This window comes from Sesamum indicum, linkage group LG11 (genome assembly GCF_026168435.1).
Source record: "Sesamum indicum cultivar Baizhima isolate 11 linkage group LG11, ASM2616843v1, whole genome shotgun sequence".
Taxonomy (NCBI): Eukaryota; Viridiplantae; Streptophyta; class Magnoliopsida; order Lamiales; family Pedaliaceae; genus Sesamum; species Sesamum indicum.
Genome location: NC_142667.1, coordinates 15052431 through 15073968, shown reverse-complemented (window position 1 = coordinate 15073968; position 21538 = coordinate 15052431). Strand labels below are relative to the sequence as shown.

Genomic DNA, 21538 nt, shown 5'->3' with positions numbered 1-21538 from the left:
ATCTTTTACTCATTTAGTCTCAAATCAATATTTTTTTCATTTATTATTTATCAAAATGTATTTTGATATAAAAGCGTTTAGTCAACTTTCAGTACCTTGTTTTTCAAACATAATACGTTAGTAAATAGCTCGTTAACAATCATGATTAACAGGAAAACGAAGAACCATTTTATAGATGATGATGATGATGATACAATTTGCATTGCTGCGGAACACACTTGTTGTTGGTACAATATTATTTTTAAAGCCAAATTGGTGCAAACTAAGTAGCCAGAAGAAAAAGAGAAATCAAAGAAAACAAACGAAAAAGAGGACACACACTTGGGCACACTTAAAACCAGTGCCATTTCCCAACCAACCCCTCTTTAACATATTGATGCCTCTTCCACAGTGCTTAATATACATTCCTCCCTAACCACATTTGGGAGTTTTCAATCTCAATCAATGCTTTGAAGGATCCTCAGTAAGAAGAGCTCCTGAATGATCCCAGAGCTTTAGCTGCTCCAGCCCTCAGGATGTACTGATGGTAGATTGCAGCAATTGCCGCCCCAATAAATGGTCCAACCCAGAAAATCCACTGTGTATAAATTACAAAAACATCACTTTTCCTGTTAACAAGAGCATTATAAATTTGATAAGTTGTAGAGATATAAATAGGTCTGTACCTGATCATCCCAGGCCTTGTCTTTGCCGTAGATGACAGCAGCTCCGAAACTGCGGGCCGGGTTGATACCGGTGCCGGTGATTGGGATTGTAGCCAAGTGAACCATGAACACTGCAAATCCAATTGGAAGTGGTGCCAAAACCTGCAGCCGGCGTTCAAATAGGGTTCATTATCACGCGGTCTTTATTATATATATATATATATGAGCGAAATCAGAAGAAGAAAGAACGAATTAGTGTTTGCTTACAGGAACATGGGAGTCTCTGGCGTTTCTTTTGGGGTCAGTGGCGGAGAAGACAGTGTAAACAAGGACGAAAGTGCCGATTATCTCGGCCGCCAATCCTGTGCCGGTGCTGTAGCCGTCAGCCAGCTCGTTGGCGCCTCCGCCGTATCTGACGTAGTACGCCTTCTGGAAAGCCTTCACTAGTCCAACGCCGGAAATGGCTCCCAAGCACTGTGCAATGATGTACAATACAGCGCGGACCAACGACACCTTCCGGGCCAGGAACAACCCGAACGTCACAGCAGGGTTGATGTGCCCCCCTGAACCAATTCACATTAATTAATAAGCCAATTTACTAAAACTAATTGTTTTTTTAATTGCTACTGATCACTCAATGGTCAAATCATATATAGTCCGTAGTATGCTCACCGGAAATGCCAGCAGTGCAGTAAACAAGGACGAAAATCATGCCACCGAAGGCCCAAGCAATGCCAAGAATGCCAACGCCGCCGCACTCATCTGTGGCGCTCTGGCTCTTGTACCCAATCACGGTCAACACAGTGATGTACAAAAACAAAAGTGTGGCGATGAATTCAGCAATGACGGCCCTGTACAACGACCACTTGCCCAACTCTTCGGGATCAATAAGCGGGGCGGGGGGCGGGTCTTGGTAGTCCTTGGCGCCGTATTCAGTGCCTCCAACCTCAATATCTTTAGCCATTGAACTTCTTATTGATTAAAGAGTAAACGAAGGAGTAAGAGGAGCTGGGTTGAGTTTTGGGTATATGGTGAATGATGGGTTGAGTGTGTTTGGAAGTTGAGAGGTGAGGGGTATTTATACGGGAGAAAAGAATAGTTGATTGAATTGAATTTGGCTTTGGCTTTGGCCGCCCCAATATTTCATATTTCAGTAATTTGCATTTCTTTCTCATGATTTGACATTGACGGCCCTACCACACCAAAAAACACACACACACCCCACTCGCCACCCCGGCCAATGGCCCCTACCCTTTGTTCCTGCATTTTTGTCGTGTTAGTGAACTATTCGAGCGGATGACCTTTTTGTTCCACCCATGCTTGTCCGAAGAACAAACTTTGTGCTCAATTATTTCCAACCTAATTGTAAATGTAACAACACCGTATCACATCAAACTATTTTCTACTTTCCAATTTCATTTAAAGTTGCTTTCTTTATATTTTTGTGTATTTTAATTGCAACACAAAATGCAATCTTTATTGTTAAATTTCAAGACGAATTATTTTTTTTATATAAACCTTTCTATATAGTAAGATTTCGAGATATAGAAATATGAATGTCTAAATAATAAAATTGAAAGTATTTTGAAGAAAGTGAGCTCAAATCCAAGAATAAAACGAAGACAGCAAGGGGGGCAACGACGACATATCAAATCAGGGGTGACACCTCACGAAGAACCGACCATGAAATCATGAATGAATGAACCCAAATCACTTCACCATCACCACCACCACCACCGCCCATTCCAAGTTTCCAACTCAGACCCCACCATTATCTTACAGTAATGTCCCCACCAATCATCACCCGCCACCTCACTCCAGCCGCATTCCCGTCTCTATCCACCACCCACCAATCATTTCGGGATTAAACAATTAACTTTTAATTATTTATTGCTTAATCAACCAATCATACTACAGCAAGCCCCCAATTTCTGAAGAGGTCCTGGTTATTAGCTCGCCACGTGTCGTGAGGATGACTGTCCTGCCCTCTCAAGAAATTTGTGCAGTAAAGTTGTGGACTAGCTCACTTGGTCGGTCGAAAAATATTGTATTATCAGTTATGAACTCACCCTCACCCAATGACACCCTCACCCAATGAAAAGTAACTATGACATACACTATTAATACATGTTTATAATATATGTACAACAAAAATATTAATAAAGTATTAATTTTTAAAATTATTAAAAATATTTTTATGTATGTTAATCGTCCCTACTCAAATTCTTTTTTTCATCTATATATCTATCTATACTAATATAAAAATTTCACCCACAAACAACAGTTTATAACACAGCGACATCAACTTTGTGTGTCGATAATATTTTTAAAATTAATTTTTATTTATTTACTTATTTTAAATAATGTGTTGATTAATTTATATATTTTATTCTTATTTATAATAAATTTTAAAATATAAATAATCATTTATTATACGTACATATGAACGACGTGCCAAATTGACTAATATAATAAAAAATAGATACGGCATAGGTTTTCAAAATAAGAGTTACTATATAATTCAAAATAGATCAAATAATTACTATAAATGAAAGTGACTATATAAATACTCAGGTAGGCATGTTTTGTCTCAGTCTACTTTTCTTTTATAATACTTAGGGGGGAGAATTTATGGGTATATATTAAATTGTAGCTTAATTCAAGTAGCTAAGTTTGTAGAAATTAGGTTTACTGTTATGTTTTGACGTAAAAATGTGAAGTAGGAACCATAATTTGTAAAAAATAGGTTCCAATTACAAACAACTTATGAGTAATTTCTTGAAAATTAAATGTTATGCACTATGATGGGTTACTTTTTGATTTTATAATTATTCCATGTTAATTACAACAAGATTACTTATATAACCCGGAAGTCCTTGGGGACGTAGGGGGTAATTTAGTGATTGATGATGCAGAAAGGCGAACCCCCCAGTTCCAATCGGGCGTAGGTTCCAGACAGCAGCTATGTCCAAAAACAGAGAATGACGAAACTAGTCATAATAAAAGATGGTCTAGAAGTTTCCTGATAAAACTGGGCTTCAGAGAGGGAAAAAGAAAAAGGGTTGAATTAATTGTTATGGGAAGGTGTAGGTGGTGATTGGTGATTGGAATTTCAGAAATGTACCCACGACCTGTTTATGCACATTTATTTTTTTAACTCCATTTTATGGTTATAATGAATACCAACTGATCATCGTATAACAAAATACTGTCACATTAATTTCTAATATTATTAACTTTACATCTCAAGATATAAATTAATTTATATGCAAAGTTTTTAGGAGCGTCTCTCTTTTTTCAAGTCCAGATAACTATTAATTGTCTCTTAGAAATAGGTATTGATGTGATTGTTTGAGTTTAGGCTATGAAAACAATTATTGAATCTTGTATATTTTTATTTGTTAAATGGATTTGATGAAGCAGTATGAAAAGGGTGCTGAGTAATGTAGGGGAATACATAATAATAATATTGCATATATAGTTGGTGTGTGTTTGTATTAATGCATGAGAGAGAGGGGGCGGGAGGAAATATAAACTTTATTACCCACTCACAGGGGGTAAAAACTATGAAAAGCTACATACATATGAGAAAATGGTGAAAGGGAAGTAAGACAAATCTAGTTACTATACCAAAATTGGAAACACAGTCACAGTGCTATTGTTTCCTCTACATCCTTCTGTTTGCAGCTGATATCTATACACAGAGGAAGCTAGACGTCATCTATATATATATATATATACACACACTCACACAAAATCCAGAAGGAGTGCGTCTGGTCATCTTCGGCTTACCTATCATCGTCGTCACCTTCACCCCTCTCTTCCACGATCGTCTCCAACTCTGGAGAATTTGAAGGCTTACATGGATGTATGATGGGCTCTGGAGCCACTGCATTCCACAAATTCAACTTACTACCGATACTCCTCCCCATTTTCTGAATGGAAAAAAGAGTGATACCACACGCTGAATTGGGATTTGCTTATTCTAAATTTTTGAACAAGTTTTGTGTACAGCTCTCTTTCCTCTGGCTCTAGAAAGAAAGAGAGAGATGAGGATGTGAGTTAGTGTGTTCTTATTTTATATTATTCTTCTTGTGAGAAGAGGAATAGGAGTGGTGAGATTGCAGTGAATTGGGATAGATTTGGATCCAGTAGCACATTTATAAGGCGGTTTCAGGGATGTTGGTGGTAGACAAGTAGTGATGCAGCGTGTAAGAGGGTGTTGTTTGTGGAAGAAATTTGTTATGCATGGAAGATGTTTGCGATTGAGCCTAACAGACTAAACTAACTCCATTCCAACTCCCTATAACAGGAGAACACCATAAATCCTATATCTGGAAATTTTAATCCAAATCATTTTGGTTTGAACTTTGAACTGAATTAAATGACCTATAATGTATTTATCGTGTGATATATATATATATATATATTAATAAAAATAATCAATCATATTATAAATTTATTTCAAAAAATACATTACTGTCATAGAGTTATCTTCCGTCAGGAGTGCCCTAGAGATATGTCCCTCGTGGGATACTCTATTAATTTGAAGCTCGACATTTCATTATGAAAATGTTGAGTTTCGAAATATTGGGAACGTGTCTTAGAGATATGGCACATGGGCCACCTAACCCCAAATTAGTTGGACCTATTAATGTTTGTCATAAACTGGTGGTGTGCTTGTATTTAATACCACCTAACTTTTGAAATGGGCTTATGATCCAGTATCAATATCCAAAACTACAAGCTCATGGCAATGGCCATGGACTGCTCTTCCTCTCTTCTGATTTAAATCTTAAATTTCATGCTCATGGAAATTGACAACAAAATCACTTCACATTCATTAGTTTTATGAGGGAAGCCAAAATTGGTTATGTATGTATAGGAGTGATAAAATTAGTTTTGTAAATATTGGACTGATAATTTTAGTTTAATGGCAATTTTGATCTTTCTCATCAAAATTACCGAAAAATTGAATGGACAAATTGGGGTTTAGGATTTCGACTGCTAACTGGTATTAATTTAAATATGTGGAGTCTTATGTTGTTACTGACGTGGTGTGGGGTATGAATGTGGTGCGGAGCTAAGTCCATAATGGAAGTTGGTGACAAGAAGGAGTCGCGAGAGGAGGAGTTGGCGATAAACAAAGGATGTTCAAATGTTCGAAAGTTGAAGAAAATTAAAATTAATTGATGAAAAGTGATTGTCGGAAAATGGGCCTTCTAAGGGAGAGGTCTGAGATGAGAGGACGCCGAACAGCGGGGGATTGACGAGGTAAAGTTCGAAAAACTACGACAGCGATGCAAAAATGGTATTAGAGAGATGTGGCCGTAGAGTTGATGAAAAAAGATGGGAGATGATGCATTAGGATTGTTGGAAGATGGCGAAACTTTTGGTGGAGGTCCGATGCCGTGGGTCGAACATTGGCCGGCGAATCAATGGAGAAGACATTTACGACAAAAAAATTGTTAAACACCCAAATCTTTTCACATAATTTACACATTTTTTTCCTTCCTCCATTCAACAACGTTAGCATCCACGTAAGATACTAATTGTGTAAGTGAATTTCAGTTGGCAGCCGAAATCCTAAGCTCCAATTTATCTGGCTAAATTTGGCAACTTTTGGCTAAAAGGACTAAAATTGTCATTAAATTAAAATTATCAGTCCAATACTTACAAGACTAATTTTGCCACCCCCATACATATATAGGACCAATTTTACAATTTTATCGAAAATACTTTAACCAATATTCTCCATTATATTCAAATTTATTTTATATCATCTTCAAAATTAATAACAAATTTTCTATAACGAATTTCCTAAAATTCGGTGTACATTTTAGACGTCTAGCAACTCTCTGACAATTAATACTTTTTTGGATAAAATAACATACGAAAATACTAGAAAGGAGTCATCAAACTTAATCTACTACCCTGAATGTTTATTAGCTGTAACACAAGTGTTTACTTTTTTAAGTCAAAATGTCAAAAAAACAAACGGTATTTTGCTTCTATTTTTTTTATATAAAAAGAAAAAGTAAAAAACTCTGGAATTAAATAATAGTGCATCCATTTATCATAAACATCGTACAATGCCAAATTTTCACGTGACGACTTAAGTTTCACGTGCACCTATACCTTACTTTTTGCCATTTGATAAATATAATAATGATAATAATATAACATAATTATTTACTTTCACTTTAGGTGCAATGTACGTATAAATTTTATTCCCTTCTTAAAAAGCAAAAAATAGAAAAAGAAATATAATTTTATTTAAAAGATAAAAAAGGTTGTATTTGTTCCCATTGCACCAACAAGTCTCATGCCCACCTATAGGTCCAAAATAGTTCATGCATGCATGTTTCACTTCTCCCAAATTATGAAAAACTTGTTTATGTCTTTTTTTGGTATCGTCCGCTGAAATAATGGCAATAACTATTGTGGAATTTTAGTTATATCACATTTGATGAGGACGAATACTTACACTAAAAAAATTATATTTTTTAGTATTTTGTTATTTTTGAGATCTCATACTCGAGTAAAAATCTGATCTAAAGGAAAAAAATCCTCGTTTGAAACTAGCAATTGCATCACGTAAACTGTTACACACAGTTTCATCGTGCAAAATAAGTCAAGCACAAAAGTCAAAAATATTCGTCAGTTATTGAAACCCTTGATATTGACATATATATATATATATATGTATATATTATTTTTTATGTAATCATAAAATATATGTGTAATTTGATTATCTGAAAAAATGGCACTTAGCTAAGTACAAATCCATGAAAAGGATACACATCACGATAAATTAATGGTTCTTAATGTAGTTAATAATTATGGCAAAAGTTACAATAATTGGCGTGCTCAAGTCATCTGATTGTGATTGAGTGGGTGCGAAGGTGTCTCCACCTAACACGATTCTTGAAACTGCAGAGAAACGCGTTTCTTTAATGCGGAAACAGGCTCCTTGAAAGCACGCTATGCATTATTTAATTAATTGATGCAGTCATGTCGTGCAGGAAAACTCGTTGGATACAATTACGGCTTTTTGACTAATATAAATGAGCAGCTAGAGAGCGGAGATTCATTGAGTTAGCTGATTTTAATTTATTGCAACTCCATTACTATTACATAATCCTGTTTGATCATTCAATCATCGCCCCTACACCTCTTTTCTATTCATTTGGATAATCCGAGGCAGATGCCTAACCAAAATTATATCAATTTACTCCATTCATAAAAATTCAAATAAATCAAATTTGAATAAAATTTTTTGATAGATTAATTTCAAATTCATTTTCATTTACTGCAATAATAATAAAATATTTAAAAATATCAAATTATTCGGACGTGACTCATACGTTTGATCCAATTAAAACTCATTTGAACTCAATTAGATAAGTAATTAAACCAAATTTTGGAAACATCAATTATGGTCCCAGCAAAATCCAATAATTACATTTTATGAAATCATGTCCTTTTAGGTCTTCTGTGTAAATAAAATAAAAGGTGGAGCAAAATATTCCATGTGATATAAAATTTGAAAATTCTCACTAATTTTCTTAGGGAGCAATTCTTAGAAGTCATGGGTTCAAACCCTGTCATGCATGTAAGATATATAGGTAATAGTTATACTGCATAATAGGTGTTGTTTACTGTAATAATAGGTGTTGTTTAGATTTAATTTATCTGATATTATTATCAAGATGTAATTATATTTATTAGATATTGATATTAAATAAAAATAATTATAATTAATTTAATTTAATTAATAATAGTTAATCACTCGTATTGAAAAAAAAAAAAGAAAAAAACTCTCTTATTTTCAGCAGGCGCATGGCATGGGTCAAGGAAGGGCAAAATCGTCTAGTTCAAGAACTTCAAGCGTGTGGGCAAACTGGAGGAGGGAATTCATGTACGCGAAACGTCGCGATAATCACATATGGTCTTTAGTTGGACGGTGATGGGCAAGTGGGACCCATGTCTGACTTGTGATGGATTTCAAGATTATTACCCCCTACAGTTGTAAATTTGCTTAAGGCTTTCTAGCATTCGTCCACGTGTTTATCTGGTGGGACAAGGTACACGCTATCTAATTCTAGTCCTTGTATTCCCCAAAATTACTTCTTTTTTTCTCTTTAACTTAATCACTAGTTTTAATTGTCTTTAGAGTGAACTTTAATGTATACTAATAAATAAACCATACTACTACTGCGTCTTTAAATTATTTTTTTATTATAGTTATTTAATTAAATAAAATAAAAATACACAACCAATAACTTAACAAAATTAATTTTTAATATGTATAAATATAAAAGCATGGTTATTCGTGGAGAAAAAATTATAGCTAAGGGTATTTTAAGTAATTTATATTTTTGCCAACCACGATACTTATAGGGGTCTTCCCTTAATAAATAATATAGATAAGCATATATCTCGTCATACGCCACGAAAAAAATTAGTATCGTTAAAAATTAAATAAATCTTCATTCTAACTTAAGATTCAATTCAAATATGGGTATCAATTCAATCTCAATAGGGAAAATACAATTAATAAGCCTAAATGATCGATTTGCTCTCTAGAAATATGAAAAATTCTGAGCACTTCATGGATCAACATATATTTTGGTGGGTCACTCGCCTGATTCAGTGACCCTAACATTATCATCCATTGATTCTCAACCCATTCGATGGCTTTTTGAAGGACATATGGCTCGTATAGACTTTGACAGGTAAATTTTTGTAAATACATTTAGAGTCCATTTTACAATTATGCATTTATTATTATCAAATTGCGCTCCTGCAATTGCTATAACCTCGAGCTTAAATTAACTTAATTATTGAAGGATTTTAGATGAGGGTCACTTCGTCAAGCCTAATGCGTTGTTGCAGGCCAACATCATATTGTCTAGATCGAACTAATCATATTGACCCATACTCTAGACGGCCACCGAAACGTCGTCAGATCATTAAATACTTTAACCCAAATTATAGTTATAGTCCAAAATCACATCCAATTCCCATCATTTATATCCAAACTTTCAATAATACTTTATTTGTTGAAACATCTTATCAAGAATTATGTAATCCTCAATCATTATTCTTGAAGATAATAGTTTTATTTGAAATTTCATGTTGATTTGAACTAGACTAATTATTTTGGGATTTTAATAAGTATATATCAACCTCTTTTAGTTCCACCCTCTTTCACATTTTTAGAGGTGTATGTATAATTTTTTCAAAAAAAAAGAATAGGAACGATGATGTTGTCGTTTTCTATTAATATAATTATATTTTTAAAATATTAAAATAATTTATATCAATAGGCCATATTTTAAAGGTATAGAAATAATAATTCCAATATATTAGCTGGCACGAACATGAAGTGTTTAATTTGAAATAAATAGGTGGATAAAAGTAATATTCATCACATTCTTCATGCCAAGAAATTTAATCCAATCCGCATGGTTGGTTGCGGATATGTCCTGTCCTTATTTCCATAAATATGCATTGGAGCTGTTCCATAAAACACCTCTCATATATATAATATTACGTTAAATACTTATAATTTTAATTTATGGTTTTATTTTAGAATGTTATGGAGAAATATATTTCTTTAATATTATTTTCCATTCGATATTTTATCACTAAATGATTATAAAAGTGTCAAATCAACTGTCATAAAAATAATATTACGAACAATTTAAATCTTTAATTATATATAAAATAATAAATATATTTTCATAATTCATTTAATTATATACATCTATAACATACAAAAATATTTTTAGACTATTAAATAAAATACAAAATACGATACCATATTATAATAAAAAATCTGAACTTCATTATGAGGTGCGTGACACCATCATAATTGGTGAGTATAAGTCAAAAATTTTCTAGTATAATTATTTTATACTGTACAGAATACGTAGCACGTGCATATCTATATATAATATGTATATTTATTGTTGAGTATAATTATAAAAATTGTTTTATACGCTCAATATACGTATTAGAGTATAATATAAGTTCCAATCTCAGCTTTTTTCACCAATGATGTAACTTCTATTATTGGTAAATTAAAAGATTAATAACAAAAAAATAAAATAGGAATAATGGAAAATTAAAGGGCGAGCTTATCCGATACTCGTGTGCATTATATAAACCCCAGCAATCCTACGATTAACAGACCCCTTTCCTTTGAACACCAACTCCAAAACTTCCAACATTTTCTTCTTACAGCAACTGCAATGGCAGCAAGGAGGAGCCACTGCTACCTCGGAGGCCACGACAGGCTGAGCTCCGCCGCGCTCGGTGATCAATTTGATTTGGAATTCGATGAAGCTGAGGTTTTGTGCGCCGAGGACGCCATTAACATAGCGGAGACCAAAAAGCCCGTGTCTAACCCTCGTCCGCTGCGGAAACCAGTGAGAAAGAGCGTCAACGTCGATCATCTCCGCGTGGGACCGAGATCTCTGCCTGTGAATATCCCCGATTGGTCCCAAATCCTAAGAGGTGAGTACAGGAAACACGCCGGGGAGTTGACGGACGTCGACTACGGAGACGAGGAGGAGGATGATGGTGGAAATGACAGGATACCCCCACACGAGTATCTGGCGAGAACCAGAGTCGCATCTTTGTCGGTGCATGAAGGAGTAGGGAGAACACTCAAGGGGAGAGACTTGAGTAGGGTTAGAAATGCGATTTGGAAGCAGACTGGATTTGAGGATTAGCACACACACACGCACACACACACAACAAAATTAAAAGCGCGACAACATCATCGTAATTATGTCTGGTTTTGAAGACATCTGATCCTCTGGTTTTTGGAGTTGTTTTTGTTAGCTTTGATTCAGAGGATCGGTAATATATAAGTTATAACTTCTAACTGTTTAGGAAAAGAAATCAAGAACACAGCTGTGTTTTTGTTTTCCCAAAGGCAACAAATCAAACTCTGCTGCTGCCATTTTCCCGTGGGAGAAATATCTCAGTGTTAAAGTTGTATGTACTACATATCTGATGTTATCACATTAGTTTTAATGTTGTCGTGTGTGATGTATATATTTTAAGAAGAAAAAGAGTAGTTGTTGATGTGGGTTGGTTGGTAATTCTTGTTCTTGTTTTTGTAGATGGAAGTAGAAAAAGAGAGGAAGGGGAGGGGAAGGGAGGTTTTTAGACAAGAGGGGAGGGGTTGGTTGATAGTGTATATTGGTAGGTAGGAAAACAACAGGCTAACTGAAAACAACCCCCTGAAGTAAAATCCAATCCACTCTTGGTGTTGGATCACTCGTGTATTAAAATTTGGTTTGTCTTTTTGTTGTTTGGTTGGGTAAGTATTACTATTAGTTTAGTTTAGTGTGTGCATTTGGTTTGCGTGTGTTTGGGGGCATGGGGATTGTGGACTGTGGATGTTGAGTGCTACATACCCAACTACCAAACAAAGTTTCCAATCATAGTATTCGACGACTTTTGCTACTTCACAATTTGACCCTATTATAAGATGCCGCACACAAACTCATAACCTCATTCATTGTTGTGATGAATTGAGATTTTAGCTTTTGCAAATTCAATGTATGACACCTACGAACTGCACAATTATGTCCTGAAAATGGATTTTGGAGGTATCAAAGACTTATAATTATCATTAAACTGATTCATGGAAATTCGTCTGAGGAATCAATTATGACATCAGAAGCCTATTGCCTATTTGAGAAACGGGGGGCGCCAACTGATTGCATCCACAGTTTCTCTGCTTTTATTCTATTCCTTTCTTCTCCCAACACACACACAAGCTAGTGCAAACAACAGGCTAAAAATGCAATTTCCATGACCTGTTTGTTGAAGCAATATACAAGTCAGTAGAAGACAGCGAAGCTTCTATAACTGACACGAGTCTGAAATACAGCAAAGATGTTGTTTTCTTGCATTGAGGGAGACGAGCAAATATAAAAATCGCATTGCTTTTCATTTTCTTGCTTTGAATTAAGGACATTTTGCGACAATTTCATGAACAAGACCCCCTGTCTTATTCGCATTCTCCGGGCAACATTGCTGGAAGATCCTCTCTAGAAGTCATCAAAATAATTGGTGATTGTGTTGAAAGAAACACTGCAGGAAACGACTTCACGTCGAACTGATGATGCAAAAATCAGATGATCATTTGACGTAGGGCTGCTCAGAGGTGATCGCAGATTGCCTTGGTGAAGTCGGTAGTCGTTGCTTTACCGCCAAGATCGCCCGTTCTGTACTTGCCTTCTGCAATTGTGTTCAAGACAGCGTCCTGGATTCTGTCAGCTTTATCATGAAGATCCAAATGGCGCAACATACTGACGGAACTCAGAAGCAAAGCAGTTGGATTTGCCAAATTCTACACCAATTCAACTGTGATTAGATGATTGCTAAAAACAGATTTTATGGCTCGAAACCTCATGCAGAAAAAGATGAACAAGATCACAAATTTAAATTTGGTTGGTTGCGAACCTTTCCAGCAATATCAGGAGCAGAACCATGTACAGCCTCAGCAAGAGCAATACCTCCCTCTCCAATATTGCAGCTGTAGGAAGGATCAATCAAGTCAGAATACTTTTGCAGTGGACTGACATCCTTTAAAGTACCAGATAAAAGTTTGATATACCTTGGAGTTAAGCCCAAGCCTCCAATCAAACCAGCACAAAGGTCACTGATTATGTCACCGTAAAGATTGGGCATCACTAGGACATCAAATAGTGATGGATTCTTCACAAGCTGTACATGGAAAAAATGAAACATTTAACTTATACCATCTATTTGATTTGGTGAAGCCTGTGAATGCAGCTTCTCGACCAGTGCTATATTAATGAAAATAGGAGCTCCAGAGCTTTTCAGTTTATATCAGCTTGTACAAAAAAATCCTTTAAGTATAAAAGACACTCTTTCATACCATCATACAGCAATTGTCGATCACAACTTCTTCATATACTATCTCTGGGTACTTTTCTGCAACCTCACGACAACACTGCAAGATGAAGGAGAAGTTTAACTTTAATTGGATGAAAATGCTCAAATAAAGAGCAAATGACAGTATATGCATAGAGGAATACCTTAAGGAAAAGACCATCAGTTTTCTGCATGATATTTGCTTTGTGTATTGCAGATACTCTTTCTCGTCCATGGGCCTTAGCATAGTGAAAGGCATACTCTGCAACTCTAAGACTTGCTTGACGTGTAATGATCTTGAGACTTTCAACAACACCCCTCACCACCTAGAGAAATAAAAGGGACTCGATCAAATTCGCAACAAAAGAGGCCTTAATGATGACATGCATACCTTTTGCATGACTTACTTGATGTTCAAGTCCACTATATTCCCCTTCTGTGTTTTCACGAATGGTGATGAGATCTACATCATCATATTTAGTTTTGTATCCTGGTAAGCTGTAACAAGGTCTAACATTGGCATAAAGATTGAGCTCCTTCCTCAAAGTGAGGTTAAGAGAACGATGACCTTTCCCAATTGGTGTAGCCATGGGTCCTTTCAGACCTACTTTGTTTCTTCTGACAGATTCTAGGCTTTCCCATGTTAGAAAACTCTGGGTTCTAGGATCTACTTCCTTCCCAACAAAGTGTTCTTCCCATTCAATTGGCACATCAGCAGCTCTAAATACCTAGATTGTATCAAATATAAGAACTTGTTACTTCAAAAACTTCATTTGTCAAGAAAATCTTCAGCGAGACAGAAAGCCAGAACAATGAGCACCACTTTAATTGTCTCAAAAGACCATGCTAATATGAAGCCATCTACTACTTCCAAACACCTACATTGACTACAGAAAAAGAGGATAACTTGTCATTGTATATATAGCTCTCACACTTTTACGCTTTTGTGTGGCCAGTTCCAACATAACCTATACAGGAAGAAATTCTCTTGTCTTGTAATAGTCAGCTCCACTCTGCTTACAATGTTCAATTTTCGGCTTAGAATATGCTTTGCACATTATAAGCAATTAACATAGCATCATCAAGCAAAACAGTGTGTATTTATGTCATGGTAAACTGACAGAATTATTGGTAATATATAAACCATCTCTGAGGGGATCAACTACTCCCTCGTTTCAGTGTTTTCTCAGCCAACCAATTACATCAGAAGCATTCACCTTTGTCATCATTCAAAGACGGAGGGTTAAACCAGCTACAAAGGACAGAAGCAAATTGAAGAACAGAAACACACAGTTTTTCCAGTCCTTATCCATCCGTCACCAATTAATTGATCATCAACAAGAAGCTACATAGAACCACGACAGAAACAAATCATCTAAACTGAAATAAATTCATGACTTGATAACTCTGTTACTAGCATTTCCAAGAGCCCAAAGTCACGTAATTTCATCGCGCACATCAATTCAACCAAAACATAAATAAAAATGCATTGGAATACATATCTATCTATCTATATATATATATATATATACATACATATATAGAATTGACTACGGAGCCTATTCTCGTACCTGTTTGACAGATTCAGCGATCTCAGGGCCGATTCCGTCTCCGGGGAAGAGAGTGGCGCGTATGAGATTGGAGCCGGACGCGGGCGATGAGAAGCAACGATCGAAGAAGCGAGGGTACCTGGAGGAGGAGATTCCATTGGTCCGGCTATGAACGATTCGTCTAACGATTTGCAACGCCATTTAACACCGATTCTTTAAATCTTCAAAAGTTGTACGAGTTTGATTGAATTATTGCTTTAAGTAGACAGTTGATGGTGTTTTTACGTCGCCTTCTGAGCAATTGAGAGGGAAAAGTCAGCGGCTTTATTATGACCAGTAGGGGCGGCCCACGTGTCCAGTTCACGGGCAGTCATGTCCTTTTACTTCTACCGAAGAACATAATCAATAATGTTTTTTGTAAAAAAAATACGTTGGGGCCTTAAAGTCACGGCCTGGATGGAAAATTGGGCTGAAATGCTTGATCAGGCCCAGATTAACTTTTGGTCTTTAATTGGGCCTACAATGTTTAAATTAGAGTTAGATAATTTCAAAGGTTAAACATGTTCTGTAGAGCAATTCAACGATAAGGACGACATGCACTGAACGTACGAGATTTGTTCTGTATGGTCATTAAATGTTGGAATTAGGTGAGTTTAAAGAACTCTAAAGATCCAGTTCATTAAAGAGAGAAATGATCTTTTCTGGAATTGATGTTAATTTCATATAGTCAATACTTATGAACCCTCATCATTGTTCCATATACGGTACGGAAATTTTAATTTAAATAAAGTTTGATTAGACGTAAATTAATTTTATAACAAGTACAATATATTTGTTGTGTAATTAGTGTAGAATTTAGAAAAATTAACTAATTCCATGATAAATATATTACACTTGCTCCATGATTGATTTATTTCGAACGAATTATCAACTTATAGAAAAGGAAATTATGTACGCTAAAGCTAAAATGCCCGAGAATTTCAGCAATCTCTACATATTATTTCACCTTGGATGGATGGGAAAGCAGCAATATTACATCAAGGAAGATAACATACAACAAAGGCCTTAAGTACCATAAACACAAATGAAAAACATAAATAGTTGTTGAACTAACAGATTGGAAGTGGTGCACCGTTCCAACCATCAAGGCATTTCAACAATGGATCAACAATTAGCCCCTTGCTCAATGCTGTGAACACCTTGTCGCACTCCTCGCCCGGAGACGTCACCTTTTCTCCTGTCAAGAAGTTGGTCCCCAGTTCCTCTCTAATGAACTTGTACAATGGGTACGATCTGCATTCTGTGATACGGTTAGCGATTGCTGGATTTCCACTCTCCAGGGCGATTCTTGCACTCTCAACTTCTTTAGGCAAGAGGGCCTTGAGTTCGTCCTCAAAAGCTTCAATCTTTTGGAATATTGACGTGCTCAAGCTCTTCTCACCGTCACCGTTTTTCAGTGCATGATCCACCAAGACTTGCCTCAGTTTCTGCATCAACGGGTAGGTTGCGCTGCAAGGATCATCAATGTATGCAAAAACGTATTCGCGGTCCACTACACGGAGCAAATCCTTCTCGCAGAATCTTGATGGATGAAGCTCCCCATTGACACCCATTGTTAGAGTTCTCTTAGCCACTTGGCTGACAGTATTCTTGACTGCAAGTCTCAGGTTCTCTTCCAAGTGCCTCAAATCAATGGCCTGGCACAGTGCAATCAGGTAGGTGGACGACATGAGCTTCAGGATATCCAAAGCCTCAATTGTTTTTCTCGAAGAGATCAGACCCAACGAGTTTACATCTTGATTGTGCTGCTCGGCACTTTGGACATGGTTCGTTACAGGATTTGCCAAGAACTGGAGTTCCGAACAGTATGAAGCCATGGCAATTTCAGCGCCCTTGAAGCCATAGTCCAAGCTTGGATCCCTCCCTCCAGAAAGGTTTGATGGCAACCCATTGTTGTAGAAATCATTTACCAGTTCAGAAAATTGGGCAAACATCAACTTTCCAATAGATGCGATCGCCAGTCTTGCGTTGTCCATCGACACACCAATCGGTGTCCCCTGGAAGTTGCCACCATGCAGCGCCTTGTTCCTCGATACATCAATCAAGGGGTTGTCGTTCACCGAGTTAATCTCCCTCTCGATCATCTTAGTTGCGGTGCGGATGACTTCAATTTGAGGTCCGAGCCACTGGGGCGATGTTCGAAGAGCATATCTATCTTGCTTCGGTTTCTGCAACGGATCCATCTCATGCAACTTCTGAGCAGCCTTCACATACGAGCTGCCATCAAGAATGTGTTCCATTATAGCAGCAGCCTCGATTTGACCCGGATGGTGCTTCAACTTGTGCGTCAAGTGATCGGTGAACTCAGGCTTTCCATTCATAACTTCAGCAAAAACAGCAGACATAACTTCAGACAACACAGCAAGAACGTTGGCCTCATAAAGTGCAATGGAGGCCAACCCAGAGCCAACAGCTGTGCCATTGACAAGCGCAAGGCCTTCCTTAGGCTGCAGCTCGAAGAATCCTCCATGGACACCGGCAAGCTTGAAGGCTTCATCGGCGTTAAGGGCTTCGCCATTGGGTCCGACGGCCTTGGAGTTGGGGCGGCCAGTCAATAGCCCGGCAATGTAGGATAAGGGGACGAGGTCGCCGGAGGCGGTGATGGTGCCACGAAGCGGCAAGCATGGGGTGATGTTGTGGTTAAGGAATTTGGTGATTGCTTCCAAGATCTCAAACCGGATGCCGGAGTATCCTTGGAGGAGGGTGTTGATCCTAACGAGCATTGCTGCTCTTGTCGCTGAGTGGGGCAGAGTGTGGCAAGATTCGGTCGCGTTCCCGAAGATTCCAGCATTCAAGAACCTGTTACAGTTACTTTTCGTTATCAGACAAATTTATTTGAAGCGGTTGTTAAGGTAAATTCTCCTGTTGTAATAGTAGTTGAATTATACCCCTTCTGTCCAGAAAGTATGAACTCATTTCAATTTGTCCCAAATTGTTTGTCTTTACTTAAGAAACTAACAAATAATCAATCTGGTAGTCGTCTACGCCTCTCTTTAAATATAAATTTATCAAATATATATAGTTATAAGAGACACCGTACTCGGGTGGCTCCACACAGTTTCCTAAAAGATTTTTCAAACAGTTGTTATCCAAATAAAAGTTGCTTCCAAGTTCGGAAATTTAGCCAACCCCTCACCGGTTGAATCTTTTATTGTAATTATTATTATTATTTTATCAAATTTCATATACATATATAACATGAATTGCAATATAATAAAGCTTACCACCAACCACCCATATTCTCACCCTAAATAATTTCGGTATTAATTTAAAGTCGTATGTCCTATATAAAAACCGTGTCAATTTCTTGCAGATTTACTGCACCCACCCTCCGATTTAGATGAGATTTATAAACAAAAACACAGCTCAAGCTGAAGGCTACACATCTTTCTGTTTTTTTTCAAGAAATGGAGATGGAGAAAGGAATGTGGTTAATTAGTATACCTGATGAGCTCCTTCTGGAGCGCACCACCTTGCTTGGTCCTTCGGTGCGATGTGGCGCCAAAACCAGTTGTCACTCCGTAGCTGTCTGTCCCTTTGTTCATGCTCTCCATCACCCAATCACTGCTGGCCTTCACGCCGCCCCTCGCCGCCTCAGCCAGCTCCACCGCCACCCCATTATCCCTGGCCGCGATTGCCGCCACCTGGGATATAGTCAGCGTCTCTCCTCCGAGCTTCACCACCGGCTTCCTGAACTCCGCCACCATCTTCTTCACCTCATCCAGGTGGCTCCCCTTGAGCGCCTCCGCCGCCACCCCCCAGTTCAGTGGATCTTTCTGCTGCACGCAGAAGCCGTTTGAGTGGTGATCATTTTCCAGGGAAGGTGCCATTGGTGAAGCTGGAGCACCCTAACAAACAAACACACAAGATCAGCAGAGATCGAGGAGTTTGATGAGTTCTTCTCTTCGTGTCTCTGTGGGGGGGTGTGTGTTTTTATAGAGGAACTTGTTGAAATGTGGTTAGTAAGATATGTGGCTTTAAATAGAGTTGGGGTGGTAATGTGTTACGTATATGGATTTTGGTAGGTGGGCTTTGGCAATAAGGAGTTGGGGTGGCAGACAGGTCAACATGAGGAGTTGGTTGAGGATGGATCTTGGCCGTCCATTGGGTTTATTCAAGGGTTCGGATTTGCTAATTGTGGGTTTGGGATTTGTAAGATGGACTTTTCCTTTCACATTTCGTGTCCGAAAGTTCGTGTGGTGGGTGGGAACTAGATTCCTACAACTTGGATTATTATTTCATCTCAATTAATTTGGTATTTTAATTTTTTATTACACATTAAACATATAATTTCAATATTTAAAATATCTTCGTGAAACTTACTTTAGATTAATTATATACACGTCTCAATTAATTTGATATTTTAATTTTTTATTACACGTTAAACATATAATTTCAATATTTAAAATATCTTCGTGAAACTTACTTTATATTAATTATATACACGTCTCAATTAATTTGATATTTTAATTTTTCATTACACGTTAAACATATAATTTCAATATTTAAAATATCTTCGTGAAACTTACTTTAGATTAATTATATACACGTATACGCACTATAAATTAAGATATTAAAATACAACATAAATTTAAAATAAAATATTTGAAAAAAGATTGCCGATTAGATTGAACGTGACCATATCTAGTGCAGCCAAGTCAATATCATCTAACAACTGCTAAACTTTAAGAGAAAATCTATGAAATCTGCCAATAATTTCTGGGGAGAGTGATGGAAACTAATCAATTTAAAAATTCTTACTCGACTCAAATAAATCATAAAATAAGTGTATCATATTTTATTATGTGATTAGTCACTTTCTCTAAACTGTACACCAACCACACAACAAGTCCATTGCACTTGTCATATAATTGATTCAAATTCGACCGAACCTATTCTGGATTAAAATTTCCCCTAATCAACAGGATGATTCCTCTTTTGTTTTTCTTTAAAAAAAAATCATGTATTCATCTAAATTCGAATGCAATATCTTTGAAGGTTTTTAATTTTTTTTTATACACTCGTCACGTTCCAACTGAAAATCTCTTATGGTTTTGAATTTGGTTAAGTGGGCTGACAGCTAAAGACTTAATCATGATTAGTGGGATGGTGATATTAGTATAATTCCACTTGGAAGAGTTGTTGAGCATATACTTTACCTAATAATCATAATCATTAATGCAATTAGGGTTACCTAATTAGGGATGAGAGTTGTGAAGATGAGTGCCAGCAATGATCCCACATACAGAATTGTTTCTAAGAAAATTAACAATCCTAACCTTTGTAATTTTCAACCATGGCTGGTAATTGCTGGAATCATGGCAACCATCACTAATGTTATTGACGCCGTAAGCAACAACATGGTAATAATATGCCGTATCCCAGATATAAGATATGTCCCCAATTAAGTGAAAAACATGAGATAAATGAATGAAAATTAAATTATATAGAATAATGTTTTTTTTAAAAAAAAAAAAAATCGAGTGGAAGGATCATGGAAATGACCGAATTGGAGTTCTTTTGACTAACAAGTCCAAGACTACAATGCGCGTCAATGGAGTCGGATGTGATCGTGTCCCCCCACTGATAATCTCCGCGTAATTTTGTGGCAATTGCCCACTAAAAACTTCATATTTGCTTGCTACTTTATAAGCATTGGGAATTTTGTATACTACTTACATCTATATATATATATATATATTTCATTCTACTCAGTTTAATATTAAATAAAATTATCACTTACAATGACGTATTCATTTTATTTTTAATTTAATATTGATCAGACGCACCATCTTATATTTTAGTCATACGATGCACGCTTAATACAACGATTTACAGTCGTTTACGTCATCTTGATGTATCTAGTTTAAGTGGACTGGAACTGTAAATACTCTAACACTTGGTCAGGTGTACAATATTGTTTGCACGTTTATTGCACTAGTTTTCTACTCAAGCCAACTTTATTAATTTACGTATTTGAGAGTTATAATTCTATTGAGATTTATCGAATATATTTTAAACTTTATTTGTATTTTATAGGATCAGAAGATAGTTGAAACGATCAGAGACTCGTAAACAATCTTCGCCAGGAAAGCTCCATAGACCAAACTCAAGATCAATATAAATTGCTCCTTTTGCATAAATGATTCTATTATGAAAAATAATTGTATTAGAGGGGCATTTCGTGATTTTCAGCCAAAAGATACGAGGCAAATTTGCAATTTCCCATTGTTTAGGGGGTCGGTCGTGAATTCCGGGCGAAATTATTTATCTACCGGCCGTGAATACGACAAAAGGTCCACCCCACCTTCTGGTGGTCACGTGCTGTGTGGGCTGGCCCTGTTCCGCACCATTTCCATT

At 36.6% G+C, this 21538-nt stretch overlaps 4 protein-coding genes and 1 long non-coding RNA gene across 5 annotated transcripts; 1 reads left to right on the top strand and 4 right to left on the bottom strand.

Moving 5' to 3' along the window:
- Positions 1-145: 145 nt before the first annotated feature.
- Positions 146-1703, bottom strand: LOC105174310 (aquaporin PIP2-4). The gene is made up of 4 exons (XM_011096366.3): positions 1317-1703; positions 912-1207; positions 666-806; positions 146-577 (listed from the first exon to the last, which is right to left on the bottom strand). The coding sequence occupies exons 1-4, from the start codon at positions 1606-1608 to the stop codon at positions 461-463; spliced, it is 846 nt and encodes a 281-aa protein (XP_011094668.1). The 5' UTR covers positions 1609-1703; the 3' UTR covers positions 146-460.
- Positions 1704-4165: 2462 nt separating this feature from the next.
- Positions 4166-5131, bottom strand: LOC110012933 (uncharacterized). The gene is made up of 2 exons (XR_002288089.2): positions 4437-5131; positions 4166-4338 (listed from the first exon to the last, which is right to left on the bottom strand). It is a non-coding gene; the product is annotated as an uncharacterized LOC110012933 (long non-coding RNA).
- A 5695-nt stretch (positions 5132-10826) lies between these two features.
- On the top strand, positions 10827-11761 carry LOC105174308 (protein S40-4). The gene has a single exon (XM_011096361.3). The coding sequence runs from the start codon at positions 10904-10906 to the stop codon at positions 11384-11386; it is 483 nt and encodes a 160-aa protein (XP_011094663.1). The 5' UTR covers positions 10827-10903; the 3' UTR covers positions 11387-11761.
- A 688-nt stretch (positions 11762-12449) lies between these two features.
- On the bottom strand, positions 12450-15376 carry LOC105174309 (3-isopropylmalate dehydrogenase, chloroplastic). The gene is made up of 7 exons (XM_011096365.3): positions 15140-15376; positions 13976-14296; positions 13733-13894; positions 13573-13647; positions 13288-13397; positions 13134-13206; positions 12450-13020 (listed from the first exon to the last, which is right to left on the bottom strand). The coding sequence occupies exons 1-7, from the start codon at positions 15317-15319 to the stop codon at positions 12829-12831; spliced, it is 1113 nt and encodes a 370-aa protein (XP_011094667.1). The 5' UTR covers positions 15320-15376; the 3' UTR covers positions 12450-12828.
- A 720-nt stretch (positions 15377-16096) lies between these two features.
- On the bottom strand, positions 16097-19142 carry LOC105174307 (phenylalanine ammonia-lyase). Its single transcript, XM_011096360.3, has 2 exons — positions 18623-19142; positions 16097-17977 (listed from the first exon to the last, which is right to left on the bottom strand). Exons 1-2 carry the CDS (start codon positions 19006-19008, stop codon positions 16228-16230), a joined length of 2136 nt encoding a protein of 711 aa, XP_011094662.1. The 5' UTR covers positions 19009-19142; the 3' UTR covers positions 16097-16227.
- Between the last annotated feature and the right edge of the window lie 2396 nt (positions 19143-21538).

Excerpts from the sequence above, each read along its gene's own strand:
- LOC105174307 (XM_011096360.3), bottom strand. The coding sequence starts at position 19,008 with ATGGCACCTTCCCTGGAAAATGATCACCACTCAAACGGCTTCTGCGTG. Across the intron at positions 17,978-18,622 it reads CTCCAGAAGGAGCTCATCAG|GTTCTTGAATGCTGGAATCT; the intron begins GTATACTAATTA and ends TAACTGTAACAG.
- LOC105174308 (XM_011096361.3), top strand. The coding sequence starts at position 10,904 with ATGGCAGCAAGGAGGAGCCACTGCTACCTCGGAGGCCACGACAGGCTG.
- LOC105174310 (XM_011096366.3), bottom strand. The coding sequence starts at position 1,608 with ATGGCTAAAGATATTGAGGTTGGAGGCACTGAATACGGCGCCAAGGAC. Across the intron at positions 807-911 it reads CCAGAGACTCCCATGTTCCT|GTTTTGGCACCACTTCCAAT; the intron begins GTAAGCAAACAC and ends CGCCGGCTGCAG. Across the intron at positions 578-665 it reads ACAAGGCCTGGGATGATCAG|TGGATTTTCTGGGTTGGACC; the intron begins GTACAGACCTAT and ends ATTTATACACAG.
- LOC105174309 (XM_011096365.3), bottom strand. The coding sequence starts at position 15,319 with ATGGCGTTGCAAATCGTTAGACGAATCGTTCATAGCCGGACCAATGGA. Across the intron at positions 13,895-13,975 it reads ATAGTGGACTTGAACATCAA|GTGGTGAGGGGTGTTGTTGA; the intron begins GTAAGTCATGCA and ends TTATTTCTCTAG. Across the intron at positions 13,648-13,732 it reads CTGATGGTCTTTTCCTTAAG|TGTTGTCGTGAGGTTGCAGA; the intron begins GTATTCCTCTAT and ends TTCATCTTGCAG.